The following is a 16,555-nucleotide window of genomic DNA, read 5'->3' as shown; positions in this document are numbered from 1 at the left end:
CTTTTAACACTTCAAACAAAACATAAACCAAAGAAAAATAGACACAACTTGTTAAAATGTCGAGTGCCTATTTATATTTGCACCACTGTATGTATCAAAATATTTTCAATGAATAAAGTAGTTTTTTTTGTTTTTTTAATTAAAAGAAATTGAAAACTGTGTACTTTGACCTTCAATAACACCAGTTATTATTTCCCCCTCAAAAAAAAAATATACCTTTATGGTCAGCACTAGGACCTCTATCGATCCCCATAATTTTTTTTTCAGTCTGAGGAATGTACATATTTTGCACTTATACCACGTTTTCAAACTTTAATCTAGAATTTTATAGTATACCAACTAAAAACGTTTTATTACTATTCGTATAGTGCCGGAAGCTAGTCGTTGCTCTGGCTTTTATTATTGGCACGAACACCTAGCACTTTGTCTATAACACAATAAGTTCCACTGGTGTTTTTAATTTTATTGGTTCATCAACGTCGCTGTGACAATTGCATTGTGCTGCTTTGCGTTGCGTTGCACATTATTATGCGTCATGCTTACAAGTTTCACGGGCATGTTGTTGTTATTGTTCTTATTACTATCATCACAAACTACTACTTAATGCTGTAAGTGTACGCACGACAAAAAAACGTGAAAAATGTCCGTCCGCCTTTCACACCTCTACAATAAACTCTACAATTTATGCCACCATTTATGCTACAGCCTAACGCCACCATTAAGAAAAAAACTCCACTTATAAATGCAAGCATTGACATTTAAAGCAAATCGTCCGGCAAAATGAAATGTGCCCGTTTGTTGTGTCTGAGTACTGCGTCCAGCCCATCCAAAACTGGACTATGCTGTCTGGTGACTGCTGTCATTCGTCATGCGCCCCCAGACCGTTATAAAAGTAAGCACGCATGGTTTTATGTATGTATGTGTACATGCGCCTATGTTGGTATGAACTCCAAATCTCATGCTATAGCACAGAACAGAGTAACTTGTTATATTTGTAAAGTAGGGGAAAATTAAGGTTTTGTGTAGTTAATTTTTTTTTTCATATATTTTTGGTACCTCATATTTCAGTTTTACTTTATGGCTGTCAGAAACAAAAGTACAGCTAATGGTTTCTAGCAAATGCACCTCTTGGCGTTGCAACCGGCTTAAAAGCTCTCAGCTCTAATAAAATGCTTGCCTGAGGTTTAATATGGTACCTACTCCATAAAAAGTGGTGTGGTTGGTTGTCTGTTGTAAAAACGGCCCTTATTGCTTCTTTGGCGATAGAGTTACCACTTCATCGAATAAACATACTGGTTAACTCGTTTCAAGAAAAGTTGGGGCTTAAGATCTATTTGGAACCAAGGTATCTCAATCACGAACCTATACATAGAGGGTTAGGTTAGACGAACAGCTCCGGTTAAATACTTCTCTCTTAGACCGCACAGGCCCTTAACGCCCAGGAGTCAGACCTATCGCTACATATATTTAAACCATCCCCATTTTTTGCCGAATTCTAGTAGACTCTCTAATGGAGTTTCCTCTAAGCTGTCTAAACTCTCGAGGAAGTGATTTCCCGCAAATTTGGGGCGCCTTCTCATGCATCTGCTGAGTAGCTTCTACAGGTAGTCGGTTCGAATCCTACTGAAAGAAGTCTGATGAGGAAATGTGGTGATTTCCGAAATAGCTATCACTTCTACCATTTTTTCAAATTATTGTTGCTTTTCCACAATAAGTTTTCATTAAAAACGGCCTCGAGCTCAATAAAAATTGTTGAACATATTTTGTAGGAAACTTTTTTCTGGATTAGACTTCCGGTTAAAACAATGAACCTCAGGTCGAAACTGGAAGTCAGTAATATGCCCAAAAGAAACGCATTCCCGACTTGCTGATTCATATTAGCCGCCATGGATTTGCCAACACTTGGCGAGTGGCGAAACGAATGATATTAATGAGGTACATGCCACCCACCGTCCATCGTTGGTAGCTAATTTTGTTGTTGCTTTCACACACAAAATGTTTCGTTAAGCGAGCGGAACTCAAACATAGCGAGCACATAAGTAGCGAATCGAGGGTGGCTATTTTTTCGTTTGCCAATAAAAACTCGTTTATTTTAGAAGTCCAGGACACGTTTTTCCTAGAAAAAAGTTTCAAACAAAAGAAAATATTGAGCATCCCGACAGGGTATATCAAATTTTTGAATTTTCCAATCAAAAAACATTTTCCTCCATTTTAAAAGGGGAAGGGTGGTCTAAACCGAAGTCCCACATAAACTTCAGATGAGCTTATTGGTTTAGGATGTAAATGTGCTCAAAAACTGTGGCCTCACTAAACTACTCTTACGTCTACTGTCATCGCACTTGACTAAAAGATGCGATGGTGTTGCTTTGGACGAGTTCCAAAAGCGGCTGTTATCATTTCCAAAGTACCTTTTTTGTGCAGATTGCCGTTTCCTCTGCATTTTCTTTTTCTGGATGATGGGTTAAAAGTGGAATATTTTCAAACTTCATTCGCCAAGTAAGCACTTTGCCTGTCGTTGTCCCTTTTAGCGTTCCCTCATTGATATTTTCTCTTTCTGAGCTTTATTTTTTATTGCATTTGGACCTTAGCGGCAGGAAAGTCTCATTTCGGCCGGATAGACTTGTTTGACTTGTCTGTCTTTGAAGCCTGGTACCCACGGTACTTGGATATACAGTGGTGGAAGAAATAAAAATCAATGCGATTTTCTAGCGTCTTGCGGTTTGCACTTTTACCTCCTAAAATTTAATGGGCTATGAAACTGCGTATCCAAACTTTTTCGAAAAAAATCTGATTGAAAAGTTTGAATTTTTCGGGGGATTTTGTTAAAATTTGTTGAATTTTTATAATTTTTGTACAAACTTTGAAATATGGATTTATATAGTGGGTGTTATATGTATATTGCGTTAGACTTTTATACAAAAACATTAAACATCGAATAAACAAAGTAATATAGCCAAAACTGGTCAAAGTAAAAATTTTCTATTATTTCTTCCACCACTGTAATTACTTCCGTCAAGGGAGTTAAATGCTTCCATGTACCCGAATACCTTTTAATTTAAACCTACATATTGGTCCCGGTATTATAGTTGTCTGCTTTTTTTCGAGGCAATAACGTACTTTATCGTAAAACCATAAATACAACCAAATGTCTGTGGATATTTGACAAAAAGCTTACCTGCGTTCCTATACAATAATCCACCTACTGGCTAATCACGTACATCGAAATTCTAGAATCAAGTCGTTTTATCAAAAGTCTACGTATATTATACAAGTTTTTTAATGAAATCCTAGGCTTTTATAACTATGTACGCACATGCTATATATTTTTCTATAATTTTTTTTTTTTGTTTCTTTTTTTGCAGAGGCAAATTCGCTGCTGTACGTCGCGCTATACACAAAAATTCTGGTGTACATTTTGCTGCCAAATTTCTAAAACGACGCCGACGCGCTCAATCCTCAGATAAGGAGATCAAACATGAGATCGCTGTGCTAATGCTATGCGATGGCGCCGACAACATTGTCAAATTAAATGCGGTGCACGAGTCACGCTCCGATACGGCGTTGCTGCTGGAACTGTAAGTGGAAGAGTCAATGAAAAAATATTTAAAAAAAAAACCCAATGTATGTAATTCTAATACAAATTCAATATTTCTAGAGCAACCGGTGGTGAACTACAAACATTTCTAGACAATGAGGAATGCCTCAGTGAGGCACATGCCCGCTATTGCATGCGCGAAGTACTTAAAGCATTACAATTTTTGCACAAACGTTCGATTGCACATCTCGACCTGAAGCCACAAAATATATTGCTCACTGGTGAGCGCATTGAAGGTGAGTATATTTGCATACATACAGTTGCCCACAAAATAATAGGGAGTGTGATATTTTAACTAGTTTTCATTTGTTTGTTTGATCTTTATTTTTTATTTTTTTTGATCTCTTGAAAGATGAAAATTCAACAAATTGAAAAATTTTAGGTATGGCGCTTTATAGCCCATTACATTTTAGTATAGGCAACAAAAACCGTTGATTCGGGATAAGAAGTTCGAAAATTTGGCGAAATTTTATTTTTTTGAACAAAATTTTAAATTTGGATTTAAGGTTTTTGTTAGATAATGGCTATACTTTATAAAAAATTAAGAAACATTTAACAAGCAAAGGAAAAACCCTTCAATATACCGCACTCCTATTATTTTGTGGGCAACTGTATATCGTGCATACAAATTGTTTTACTAGTAAACGAAATTTATACTATTTTGTGCTTCCTCCTTTTGCTATATTACAGATGGTTTAAAACTGTGCGATTTTGGCATCTCTCGTGTCGTTGCCGAAGGCACAAATGTGCGTGAGATTGTCGGCACACCGGATTATGTTGCCCCCGAGGTGTTGCAATACGAACCGCTCTCATTGTTGACAGACATTTGGTCGGTGGGCGTATTGGCGTATGTGCTACTGTCCGGTTTTTCGCCTTTCGGTGGCGAAACAAAACAGGAAACGTTCCTCAACATATCGCAATGTGCACTGACATTTCCGGACAAACTGTTTGGCGGAGTGTCCGCTGTGGCAATTGATTTCATACGTCGCGCCTTGCGAATAAAGCCAAAGTAAGTTGATTAGAGTTGGAGTAAGAGTAGAAGTAGAAATAGAGTTGCGCCAGCATAGTAGCGAAATAAATGTAATGGCGTTGCGCATCTAAATATAATGTACATTAGGGTGCATCACTCTCCATACAAAAAAAAAGTTGGTACTGTTTTTCCACGGAAATATCAAATTTATTATATTCTAAGACTTCCCGCCAAAATATTTCGGAAAAATATTACGATTTACGTGAGTTTGAGTGAGAATTTTTATATATAACATAGTGCTACAAAAGTGGGAAGTGGTATTAAGTTCCTGGCAGATCTGTCGATTAAATTAAGAGTCGAAATATGAAATTTGCCAAAGACTCCAAAAATCTTGGCTTACGGTTAAAAATCCTGTTTTCCGAACCTTACATATTTAAAAACTTCTCAAACTGATTTTCAGTTTCTCACCGGTTTAAGAAAGAAAAAACTTAGGCCTTTCGAAGGGTGCATATATCAATTTATAAAATTTTAGAAATCTGTGTGTATTCGTCCAGCAAACACAATAATCCCTCTCTTTTTCGCCTTTTTTCAATATAGGCGATTTTTTAAGATACTATTTTATAAAGCAACCATTGGCTCAAGACTGAACATCGGTTGATAGTTTTAGGCTTTTAAGTGCCGAAATGTATGCTAAACCGGTTTTCAATCGTAAGGAAAATAACATCTCTTGCCAGATATTTTGAAGTTTGGCACCTTGAAATATTCGTTTTTCGAAATATTTTTTATATAACATCACCTCAGATGACAGAAGAGCTTAAGCTTAAGATGTCTGCATAAAAATGTTTAAATATTTTATCAACGGAATTAAAATAATGTGATATTTTGAGGTATTTTCAAGTTGGTCTAGCTTACGTAAATTTTAATTTTTTTTTTTCGAAATTTTTTGGCGGAAGTCTTAAAATATAATAAATTTTATAATTCCTGTGGAAAACCGCAACTTTTTTTTATGATGCATCCTAATATAACATACATTATATGAGGCATTCAGATCGAGTTCATTACTCACGCGAGCCTAAATTTTATGGTCTTTCCTAAAGTTGATCGACGGTCATATTTTTTGATCGATCGTTTAGTTAGTTTGACCAAATAGAAAATAAATTTCCAAGTTAATATGTACATTCTCCATGCACGTGATTTTTTGTGCATAACGTCTTCAATAATGACAGTTTACAATTTTCTCTCTCTCGTTGTTATTTCTCAAAAATTTTGTCCTATATGGACTCTGTTTCGTTCATGTGGACGCCTTTTTAAAAGTACTACGGTATACTTGCTTAGCTTTTGTCGCTCATGAAAATAATAAAAACAAACAAACAGACTGCAGCATTAGATAAGAGTATGGTGTTTTAAGACTAAGCAGATAACTTTCTAAAATTCAAACCATTGCTTTTTCACTACATACTATTAACATGACGTCCCTGCGATAGTACCAATAAAATTACCAAGGAAAATGTATAAACAGCAACAGCCTGTTAAATTTATTTTCCATAGTAGTCGTAAACAATTTTTCTGTATATTTCACACCATCACTTTCTTCATTAATTTCTATTCTCCTTTACTTTACAGTGATCGCATGACCGCTGCAGGATGTCTCGAGCACATTTGGTTGAAAGACGAATGCTCCATCGATAGACAAATCCTCACAGACATCACCAAACCAACGACAGTCGACTCAGCAACAGCTGCAGCCGATGATGATGATGAAGATGACGTCTGCGACGACGACGATGAGGAGGAGGTGGACGAGGACGAGGACGAGGAGGAGGATGTAGTGGGAGCGGATGAAGTAGAGAATGAAAACGAAATGTCACATGATGACGGTGAAGATGAACAAGTCAACATAAGCATTGATGCTGACCAATTAAATGGTACAAACGGCAGCAAAATGGAATCATCCGACACGGAGGAAGTGGAGGAGGGAGCTCAGCCATCCAAGCCTGCGCCTGCGCCTGCAGTTATCACGAATGGCCAAGCAACATACAAAAACAGCAACAGCAGCAATGGATATGGCAAATATAATGGACGCAGTGCCAGCAATGCCAATTCAACAAGCAACAGCGCGCGCTTCAACAGTACCACGAACGCTGGTTCTGCTGGTAGATATTCTAATGGCACAAAATCTGCTTCAAACGGGAGTACAACAACAACGACACAAAGAACAACCGCCATCGTTACGGTGCCAGCAATGCGTGCCACAACTATACCGCTACAGTACAACAGCAGCCTTCAGCACCGCCAATATCCGCACCACCAACAACCGCAGCAGCAGTTGCAGAAGCCACATCAACAACACCTACAGATACCTGCACGCCGGCACTCATCTTCAGATTCCAATAAAGAGAACACATATTTGGCCACCAAGAAAATCACGCCGACAACAGCTGGTATTGGGAGTGTCGTGGTGAAGAAGCCACTTTCGGCCACATCAACAGCAACAATAATGATTGCAAGCAGTGATGTGGGCACTTCAACGACGACAGCGGGGGGAGTTGCAGCAGCCGCCAATGTGGTGGCCACATTTACACTGCCCAGCGGTGGCTATGGTGGCAACAGTAGCCAAATGAATGTGAATAGCAATAATGCTAATAACGAAAAATACATAAGTACCACAACAGCAACACACTGCCTCTTCCCCGACGCACCTACAACCCCGAAAGTAATACGTAAGGCACCCAACGCCGAGGCATCGCCCACCTCTGTGAAAGCGCTAGTGAAAAAGTTTCAACTAGAAGGTGGCAACACAAGTCCGAGCAGTTTGGAAAAGCACGCATTGACACATCTTAAAGAGGCACAATCAACCAATCAGCAACCGCAACATGCCAATACAACATCACCACAAATGAACGGCGCCAGCAGTGACAGTAACAGCAGCAAGAAGTCTTCGCCAATGAGCAACGGCATCGCAAAGAAATCGGATTCGATGAGAAAATATGTTGATAAGAGTGGAATTGGCAGCACCATAACCAACGGCCGACGCGCCTCTGAACCCACAACGACTGTAAAACATGTAACAGTGGCGCATACCCGCTGTGGCAGTATGCCAACCAGCTACAAATCGACTTGCGTGCTTTGTATCAGCTACGGTGGCAGCAAGACGCCAGCGACGACGGCGTCAATGAACGGCACCGCCGCCAACGGATGCAGGCATTCTATGGATGGCGCAGGCGGCAAACATACCAAGGCATGCAATGGCAACAGCACCAATAAAGCTAGTAACAACATTGCCGCTAATAAGAGTAATAAAATGGGCAACAGCAACACTAACGCCACGACCACTGCTACAGCAACAGCAACAGCCATCGTTAATGGCAGCAACTCCTCGACGACAACCACCACTACTACTGCCGCTTTATTGCTTGGCACCCATCAGCAGCAGCAACACCTTCATAATCATCATCATCATCATCATAACGTCAATGGCGTACACCATCACCCACACTCCCAACCCCATCCCCATCATCACCACCACCACCACCATCACATGCATGTGGCGGCGAAGAGTGCTGCAGGCAACAATTTAAGCTTGGATCAGGGTATTATTTGTTAGCTAAGGGCCAACCGTGCGCGCAGGAATGCCAGAAATTTCTTTAATCGATTTCTATGTTGTATGTAGTATTGCGTGGATGCTGTGTAAGCGGCTGGCGAGCGAGCGCAAACTAATAGCTTGTAGATATTTAGGTAGCTATGCAGCTTGGCTGCTTGGTGGCAACAGCAACAGGTGGTTGAGGCGGTTGTGTGTGCGTGCGCAATTAAGGAGATATGAGCGCATATTTTCCCGCCCACTATTTTTTTTCTTAAACTTAATCTGTCTTGTTAAAGTAATGCTTAAAAAGTGATTAAACTAAAATATATTTATAAATATAAGTATTGTTGCAAAATATGCGTTCTAAACTCCTCTGACGAAACACACACACAAGTGGCCGATGCTGATGCCAAATGACCACAGCACACGCATGCGCGCTTTAGCGTAGTAGAAGCCGCTGTAAATCGGTGCGTGAAATTAGTAGCACGCAGCTTAATTTAGTTAGGTGTTATAACTTTACAGTTATTTAATATGAAAACAAAAAACTATATTGATACGAAATAGTTGCGAAACTGGTAGCGTAAAATTGATAAGTTGATATCTGAATTAGGTCAATATGGTGGATGATGATTGAATGACATATGGCAGTTGCACAAGACTTTCTATGTACTTGTATGAATGCATTATTCCCAACAAATATTTAAAGCATAGCGGTTCTTCAATGAGTGTTTTGTCCAATTCTGTTTATTTTTTTATAAACAGCACTATTACTGTTTGTATTCAAAAGCTTCCGCTTAATTCGTACGCATTCAGCTGCTTGCAGTATGCCCTTCTACTTTTTTACTGAAAAATGTTCAGAAAAAACCTCTCAGCCATTCACACACACACACACATACACGAACGTTCAGCTACTTCTCTATTATTTAATTTATTTAGTTGATTTACGCTATGATTACGATTTTTTATAATTAAAAAAAAAATGCTGTAGTCTCTAAGTCGGTTTATTTTTGTGAAACCTTTATTTTATAATAAATATAATTCCGCATATCAAAACACAATTAATTTGCATAGAATAAAAAATTTTATGGTGAAAAGTAATATTTCTATTACTGTTGGAAGTTAAAGCTAAAGTTGTGAATTGCAGCAAAGAAATGCCCAATATTCTAGTTTTTATATAAATAAATAAAACTAAATTAAATATTTGAAGAAATGCGCATGGCAAAGCAGTGGCTTTTGCGTTTTTGCTAGCATGCGCTGCTGCTCTTATTAAAGGAAAGAGCCTTAGTTAATTAGTTAATAAATATAAAAGTGTATACCTGTAGTAGTGGTTATACTGGCTGTTAGGGCTTCAAATTGTTGGTGTCGCTGCCGTGGCTGTCTTCTTATGCTGCGCTGCTCTGCCAAGCAGCTGAGATTTAGGCGGTTCACTTAATTTTCTATCTAATTATTGATTGCTTTTTTTTTCTTTTGTTCGATAACCATTTTCTCTACAAACTTTTTTCTGAACAATCGCAGAAATGATAAAACTCGGTAACTAAAAAAATTTAAAAGGAAATTATATATGTACATATGTATGTACAGCTTTAGCTACTTTTACTTTTAGTTAAAACCGGCATTCTTCAATTAAATAATTACATCCATATAAATGCGAATGCTGTTGTTAAGTATATGCCGATCGTAGACAAATAGTTACTAATTAATTGAGTTATGATAATTGATAATAACTGAAATTGAATTAATAGTTATAAAAAAATCTATGTGGCTACTTTCTGTCAACACAACACATAAACGAATAAAATAAATCCATTATATTTGGTAATGCATTATAAATACATATTGTTTGTTTTTATTTCTGTTACAATTTTTGGTTTCGACAAGGTGGTATGATTTTAACTTTAATTTAACACACTTGATTTTAACACTTTTAAGCACTTGGGGTTGTTTGGAATTTTTTTATTGAGCTGAACTCGTTCTCGTTAACAATTTCTCTTTAAGCTTGAATTTAAAGCATTTATGCTCCGATATAGAATTTTAAAGAATCTTAAGAAAGCACTTATTATTGGAGCAGCATTATCTATGTCTATGGAAACCATAATTCTATAGTCATTTGTTCGAATATCTTCTTACAGTGGTGGAAAAATAAATAGTGACCCGAAATTTTTTATTTTGTTTATTTAATATTTATTATTTTTTTTTTATAAAATTATAGCTCATTATCTAACAAAAACCATATAAATTCATATTTCAAACTTCGTGCGAAAATTATAAAAATTCTGCAAAATTGCACCTAAATTTCCAACTTTTTAATCAGATTTTTTAGAATTTTTTGCAGTTTGCAGTTTTATAGCCCATTAAATTTTAGTTCAATGAAGTGTAAGTTTCAAGTTGCTAAAAAATCGCAATTTTTTTAAACGCATTTTCTTCCATACAAAGTTTGTTCGAAAATTTTTTTGTATGGAAAAAAGTGCGTAATACATTCAGAATAAAAATTATCAAAAATCAACGCGATTTTTTAGGAACTTCAAACTTGCATTCTATTTTACTAAAATTTAGTGGGCTATATAACTGCACATTTTAAAAAATCTGATTAAAATGTTGAAAATTTAGGTGCAGTTTTGCAGAATTTTTATAATTTTTGCACAAATGTGAATTTATATGTATTTTGTTAGATAACGAGCTATAATTTTATAAAAAAAAAATAATAAATATTAAATAAAGAAAAGTAAAAAAGGAAAAATTGGTTAAAATATCGTGTCCCTATTTATTTTTCCACCCCTGTATAAATAAAATTTTCGCCGTTTTTCAGCGTATATGGTAGAGATATCTCTAAAAACCGTATTACGATACGATTTGGCTCAAATTAGATACACGAAAGGAAATATTTTATCAAAAAAAATTACTTGATAGTTGGCGCTGGGATCGATATTGCTTCTCTCATGGACAATAATGATACGTCGCATGCTCCAGACCAACAAAAAAAATACTCATCCGAAAACTTTTTTTTTTCAATGGAAAACATTTTTTTTTTTTTTTTTTCTTTACGGTTCACTTCAAAAGGCCACAGAAATGGAAATCAAGGTTAAATTGAATTATATGTTTTCAAATGGGGGTTTCGTTTCTTTTTGTCGTGCCCGATGCTATGTTTCTTCCGTACATGGCACACTCTATGTAGTAACGCAGAAAAGGCTCAATCTCTCACCATTGCAACTTTGTCAGAGGAGATGGTTTTCCTGAAAATCAGATGGCTGATTTAAGCGACAATATTATGAAATGTGTGAGCTAGATAAGGATAGGTTTCCATATTAAACAGGCGCATTTATAGGGTCGAGTGCAACATCAAAAATATTTTTCAGTGTGGAAGGGCAACATTTTTTCGAAGAAACGAAAACATCGTTAGTGAAGTTACATAACGTTACCTTAATTCACAAAGGCCCTAGCCAACACTTTTTTCGAAACTGCGTTTTTTACAGATTTTGGTAGGATATATTTAAATACAAATTTATTCAAAATTTGAAAGTGTTAGTAGCAAAAGTAACGGAGTTATGCATGTTTCAATGTTTTTTGCTTCTCTTGTAAAATAGACTAAGTCATTTTGTATTTCAGGTATGTGCACTGGCGGTCAAAACTGGATGAATGGTGTTTTGTTTTTAATTTTTACAATGTTTTCTTTTCAGCAAATTTTTTTTGTTATTTTTTTATAAAAATATGGTTGGTGCTTTAAAAAAACCATTAAAATCAAACTTTTTACAAATTTAAAAAAAATTGAATAAATTTTCATAAAATTGTTTAGCTGTTTAATCAGAAATTTTGTAACCTGGGCTAACACAGAATCCATCATAGTCCGATGCTATCACTGAATCCGAATAGCCACGAACGTAGCAAATCGGATTCAGTGATCGCATAGCACGAACCATATTTTTGTAAAAAATAAATAAAATTTAGCTTGAAAAAACATTGTATATTTTATTAAGTGCTTATGTATAGTATATTTGTATGTTGCAAATGTTGGGGTTTAATTGTTAGGATGTTCAAATTGTCTATGGAAATCGTAGGTACTGTAAATCTTCTGCTTCATTTTGAATCTAATTTCCTAACGTCGTTTGCACAGTGGACAGCTAATTCACATTCGGCGTTAACATTCAATTTTTGTGCTGAAAATCGTTAGTTAACTACCGAATATGAGTCAACTCTGTGCTCTGAAAATGGGCCTCACTAATGTGAACAAGTAGAAAAAATATAGATATTTATTAAAAATGTGCTTGTGGTAAGCTCTTTGCCATAGATTTTAAGACTGTTAAGCAAGTCAAAAAATAATAATATTTGTATAGATTTATTCGAATGAAATTAAAAAAAAAAAAAACATATCAAACTCGTTATATCCGGTAATACAAAAATTTTAGGTAATGTTAAAAAGTGAAAATGTTCACAAATAGATATGCTGACGTTTATAAGATAAGATGAAAATGTTGAAAATGAATGTAGGTACATGCTTACATATTTAATAACAATAAAAAAGCATAATTACGATAGCAGCGATTAATTGTCAATTAAATATACGAAAACTTAAAATATGTATGTGTTTATGTGAATCGGTCTTTCAAAATTCTGTTGTAAAATAGCAGTGTTGGGCAGTATCGATACCAAAAGTACTCTGAAATCGATTCTCAAAAGGATTGACAGCACCCGATTTTTAAAAGTATCTATACTGAGTACGCCAAAGTGCTTAGTACTCACAAAGGAACTCGAAAGTATTCAGTACTCAAAAATACTCTGTTCCAATCATCGCTTTGATACAAATACTCAGGATCGATTCAAAGCAGTCAGTATTATGTGTCGTATAGATACTTAAAAGTACTGAGTTTTGTCTAAATAAACCGGTACTCATAAATGATTATACTCAACTGAATTTAAAGTTTTAATAGTTTTCAAGTACTATACTTGTACCCAGTAAAGTTCATTTGACGTTACTTGGGATTAATAGTTTGTGAGATTTCTACTATATTTAAAGAAAGTAATACTCTCAAAGATACCAGATGCTTAAAAGTATCGATGCCAAAGAACTCGATCCTCAAAAGTACTCGATACCTTCAAAGCACTTTAAAATTCAAAATATATTATATATATACAATATTCGAAAATGTATTGCCTGCCAAGCCAAATGTTTTTGGCATTTGTAACAACTTTGGTATTCAAAATTTTTTTTAGAGCGGCTGAGAATTACCTACGGTCAAATAGTAGTATATATAAAGTCAATACAAAATTCAGGAAATTACACAATAAACACAATAAATGTGAAACGACGAACGCACAAAATTCAGTTCACGAGCTGAATACGCAAGTTCTCACATCGAATATGAATTTTTCAAATTTACGAATTTTCGAAATTATTTATATACAAATGCCGTTAAATTTCGCAAGGTTTCGAATAAGTCAATAATTGCGTATGTATTTAACATCAACATAAATGATTTTATAAATTCTTTTTTGGAAAAGAAAGCAAAAATATTAAAATTAAGAAATTTCGAAAATATACAAGCGAGTTTTCATGGTCGATATACTTATAAATGTATGTATATATGTATGTTCTGATGTGCAAGTTTGTTTTAAATGTTGCTAAAATATGTGAATGTATTATCGTATAATATTAAAAGCTACAAAGATATGCCAAATAAATGGATCTATAGTCTTGATGAGTGTTTTGTGAAATTGATAAAAAAAATAAAAAATTTACAATATCAGTAGATAAATATGTAAGGGTGTTTTCAAAAATCAGTGTCTGCATGTAATAACAAAGCTTGGCAAGTTTATAAGAAAGAAGAGAGAAGAGAAAAATTACTTATGGCAGTGTTATTTGTTAAATTATATTAATACAAAAATTTTGAAAAACAGATTTACAAAGAACAGCGCGTCGAAGAGTATGCAGCAAAGGCTAAAAACATAGTTAAATTTAATTTGAAAAGAACTTTTTTTATGTAGAGCTTATTTTTAGGCAGCTGCTAAAGAAAAAGGTAAATTCATAAAAAAAAAATATAAAAAAATAGCAACGTTAAAGCAGCCGAATTTCAATTTTCCACGCCAAAAATTTGAAATAAATAATTTATTGCATATAGTACGTATAAGTATTAGGGTGCGTCACACCCCATACAGATAAAAAAAAAATCTGTACCAAAATATTTCGGAAAAATATTAAAAATTACGTGAGCTGAACCCATTTGAAAATACCTCACAAAAATGGTTTTTTTTTAATAAAATCGGGTTTTAGAAATACTTTTTCTAAACAATTACCTAAACATTTTTGCGACCGAATCAAAATGATGAAAGGAGGTATTTCACGTAAATCTTAATATTTTTCCGAAATATTTTGACGGAAGTCTTAGAATATGTATAATGAATTCAATAATTCCGGTGGAAAACGCGCACCTTTTTTTTGGTGATGCACCCTAACTTACACAAATTATGAAAAACCAAACTATTTAATACAAAAGAGCCAACTGAAATTTAATTTGTAAAAAACTTAACTGAATTCGCAGCTTTTGATGTCTATTGCGATATCAGTAAAACCTAATCGATAACAGGCATACTTACATACATTCATATGTACATAAAAACTTTTGCATAGCGTTTTATGTCAATTTGAGCAAAAGTATTTTTAAAAGGAACTTCAAAAAAATTGTTATTGCGCATTTTAGCTAAGGTCGTATTATTTTGCGCTATAAATAACGCTAAAGAAAATATTTGACAAATATTTTTAAATACATATAAATGTAAAATATCAAAAATTTATACGTGAATAAGTGTAAAAGAATTTTTAAAATCCTTCTATTCCCTCTTTAATACTTTTGGTTTATAATATTAAGCTCGAATCGTTACATCCGCAACTTAACATACTTTTTTCACAAACAGAAACTAAATATATGTATACCTCTAATTCAAAAAAAAAAAATGCGCTCATGTCCCAATTTCTAGCTTTGCTGAATTAGATTTTAGTTACCATGAAATTAATAACTGTAATCACCGATGAATTTATCCACGATCTTAATGTCTTTCACTTATACCTTCTGCACGATGTATCACACCTTGAAATCTTATGACGTTCGGTGTAAAATTCCAGCAATGTTGTATCACTTGAGCAGTTGCAACAGTGTTGCAAATTATCATCGGTGCTGCAGTGTTGCCGCTTTTATTACGAACTTCGAACAAGCCCAAAATATTTTGATTCGCTTTGAGAATCAACATTTTTTCTTTCAGTAATAAAGTTACATCCCAATCGGCAAAATTAGAAAAGGAGCCATTATTTGTGATCTTTAGTTAGTTCTTTGTTATTTGCATGGAAAGGCCAGTGTTTCAGGATTGATTCAGTTTCTCTTAGAAGCAGAAAATTTAAATGAAATAATAATGATGCGAAAAAAAAATTTATTTTGCTATGCACCAGCACGTCTACTGCGATCGTTTCACTACGCTTCGTTACTTTAGAAATGCAACTTATCTCTCGTCTGTCTTCGAATGGCAGCTGAATTTGCACTGGCATTAAATGACAACATTTTTAATGACAATGTTGGACATTAAAAAATACCCGCGCAATTACGTTCATAAAAATAGTCATTATGTTTGTTTCCACATGGCATTTTTTTTATCGCAATACATTTTTTGTCATTATAATGAAAATTCAGCATAAGTCTTCATGTTTTGTTTGTCTCTAACTTTTTCTTGCACCTCACTAACCTGATAAATTGTGTTCATCTCATTATAAGTACTTTAAATTTTAGATAAAAAAAAAAATTCTGATCAAAGATAATTCAATTATACATATATAAATACAAATACATAAAGGATAATCCAAATAAAATGTTAAAGTTATTAAACGTTAAAAATTTGCGTGTTTTATTGGCTTAATATACATAGATATGTAGGCAAGCAAATATGTAAGTATTAATCATTATTGAACAACCTTATCATGAGTTTCCTTTTCCATCGAACCGCTACACTTTTCACTTTTCGTTTCCGTGTTTTCACTACGGGCGGATGGAAAAATTTCGGGCTAATTTGTTCCGCGTGAAACTCTCGATAAGGCTGATTATGTTATTTTTTTAAATATCTTATTTTTATTGATGACATGCATATTTTTAAATTTTTTAACAATTTTCTTCGCAAACCAAAAATTAACTAACTTAATATTAAATTTCTGAAAAATAAAACAACACAGGAAAAAAATAAGTGAACAATTTTCATAAAAAAAAAAAACCGAAACTAAATATGTAATTTAAAAATAAAGTTTAACTTAAATGAAAATACGCCCATTTAGTTTTCTTTTACCAAGTAAATCAAAAGGCTCACAAATTGAGAAATTTCAGAAAGCAGTTGCTTGAGCAGCCGCACCTTGAATGTAAAATATCTTTCCAAAGAGGTTTTT

At 34.5% G+C, this 16,555-nt stretch overlaps 1 protein-coding gene across 4 annotated transcripts in view; it reads left to right on the top strand.

Annotated features, from left to right (window-relative positions):
- The window catches only part of LOC118733196 (death-associated protein kinase related-like), a 321,664-nt gene extending 311,689 nt beyond the window's left edge, over nt 1-9,975 (top strand). For all 4 annotated transcript variants that reach the window (XM_036462491.1, XM_036462490.1, XM_036462489.1 and 1 more), the window contains exons 3-6: nt 3,363-3,575; nt 3,656-3,831; nt 4,286-4,604; nt 6,189-9,975. In XM_036462491.1, the coding sequence (XP_036318384.1) occupies nt 3,363-3,575; nt 3,656-3,831; nt 4,286-4,604; nt 6,189-8,169 (2,689 nt within the window). In that variant the 3' untranslated portion in view covers nt 8,170-9,975. The remainder of the gene's footprint in view (nt 1-3,362; nt 3,576-3,655; nt 3,832-4,285; nt 4,605-6,188) is intronic.
- Nucleotides 9,976-16,555: the final 6,580 nt, after the last annotated feature.

Source organism: Rhagoletis pomonella, unplaced genomic scaffold (genome assembly GCF_013731165.1).
Source record: "Rhagoletis pomonella isolate Grant_MI unplaced genomic scaffold, Rhpom_1.0 Rhpom_scaffold_00002, whole genome shotgun sequence".
Lineage (NCBI taxonomy): Eukaryota > Metazoa > Arthropoda > Insecta > Diptera > Tephritidae > Rhagoletis > Rhagoletis pomonella.
This window is presented reverse-complemented; position numbering and strand designations above follow the sequence as displayed.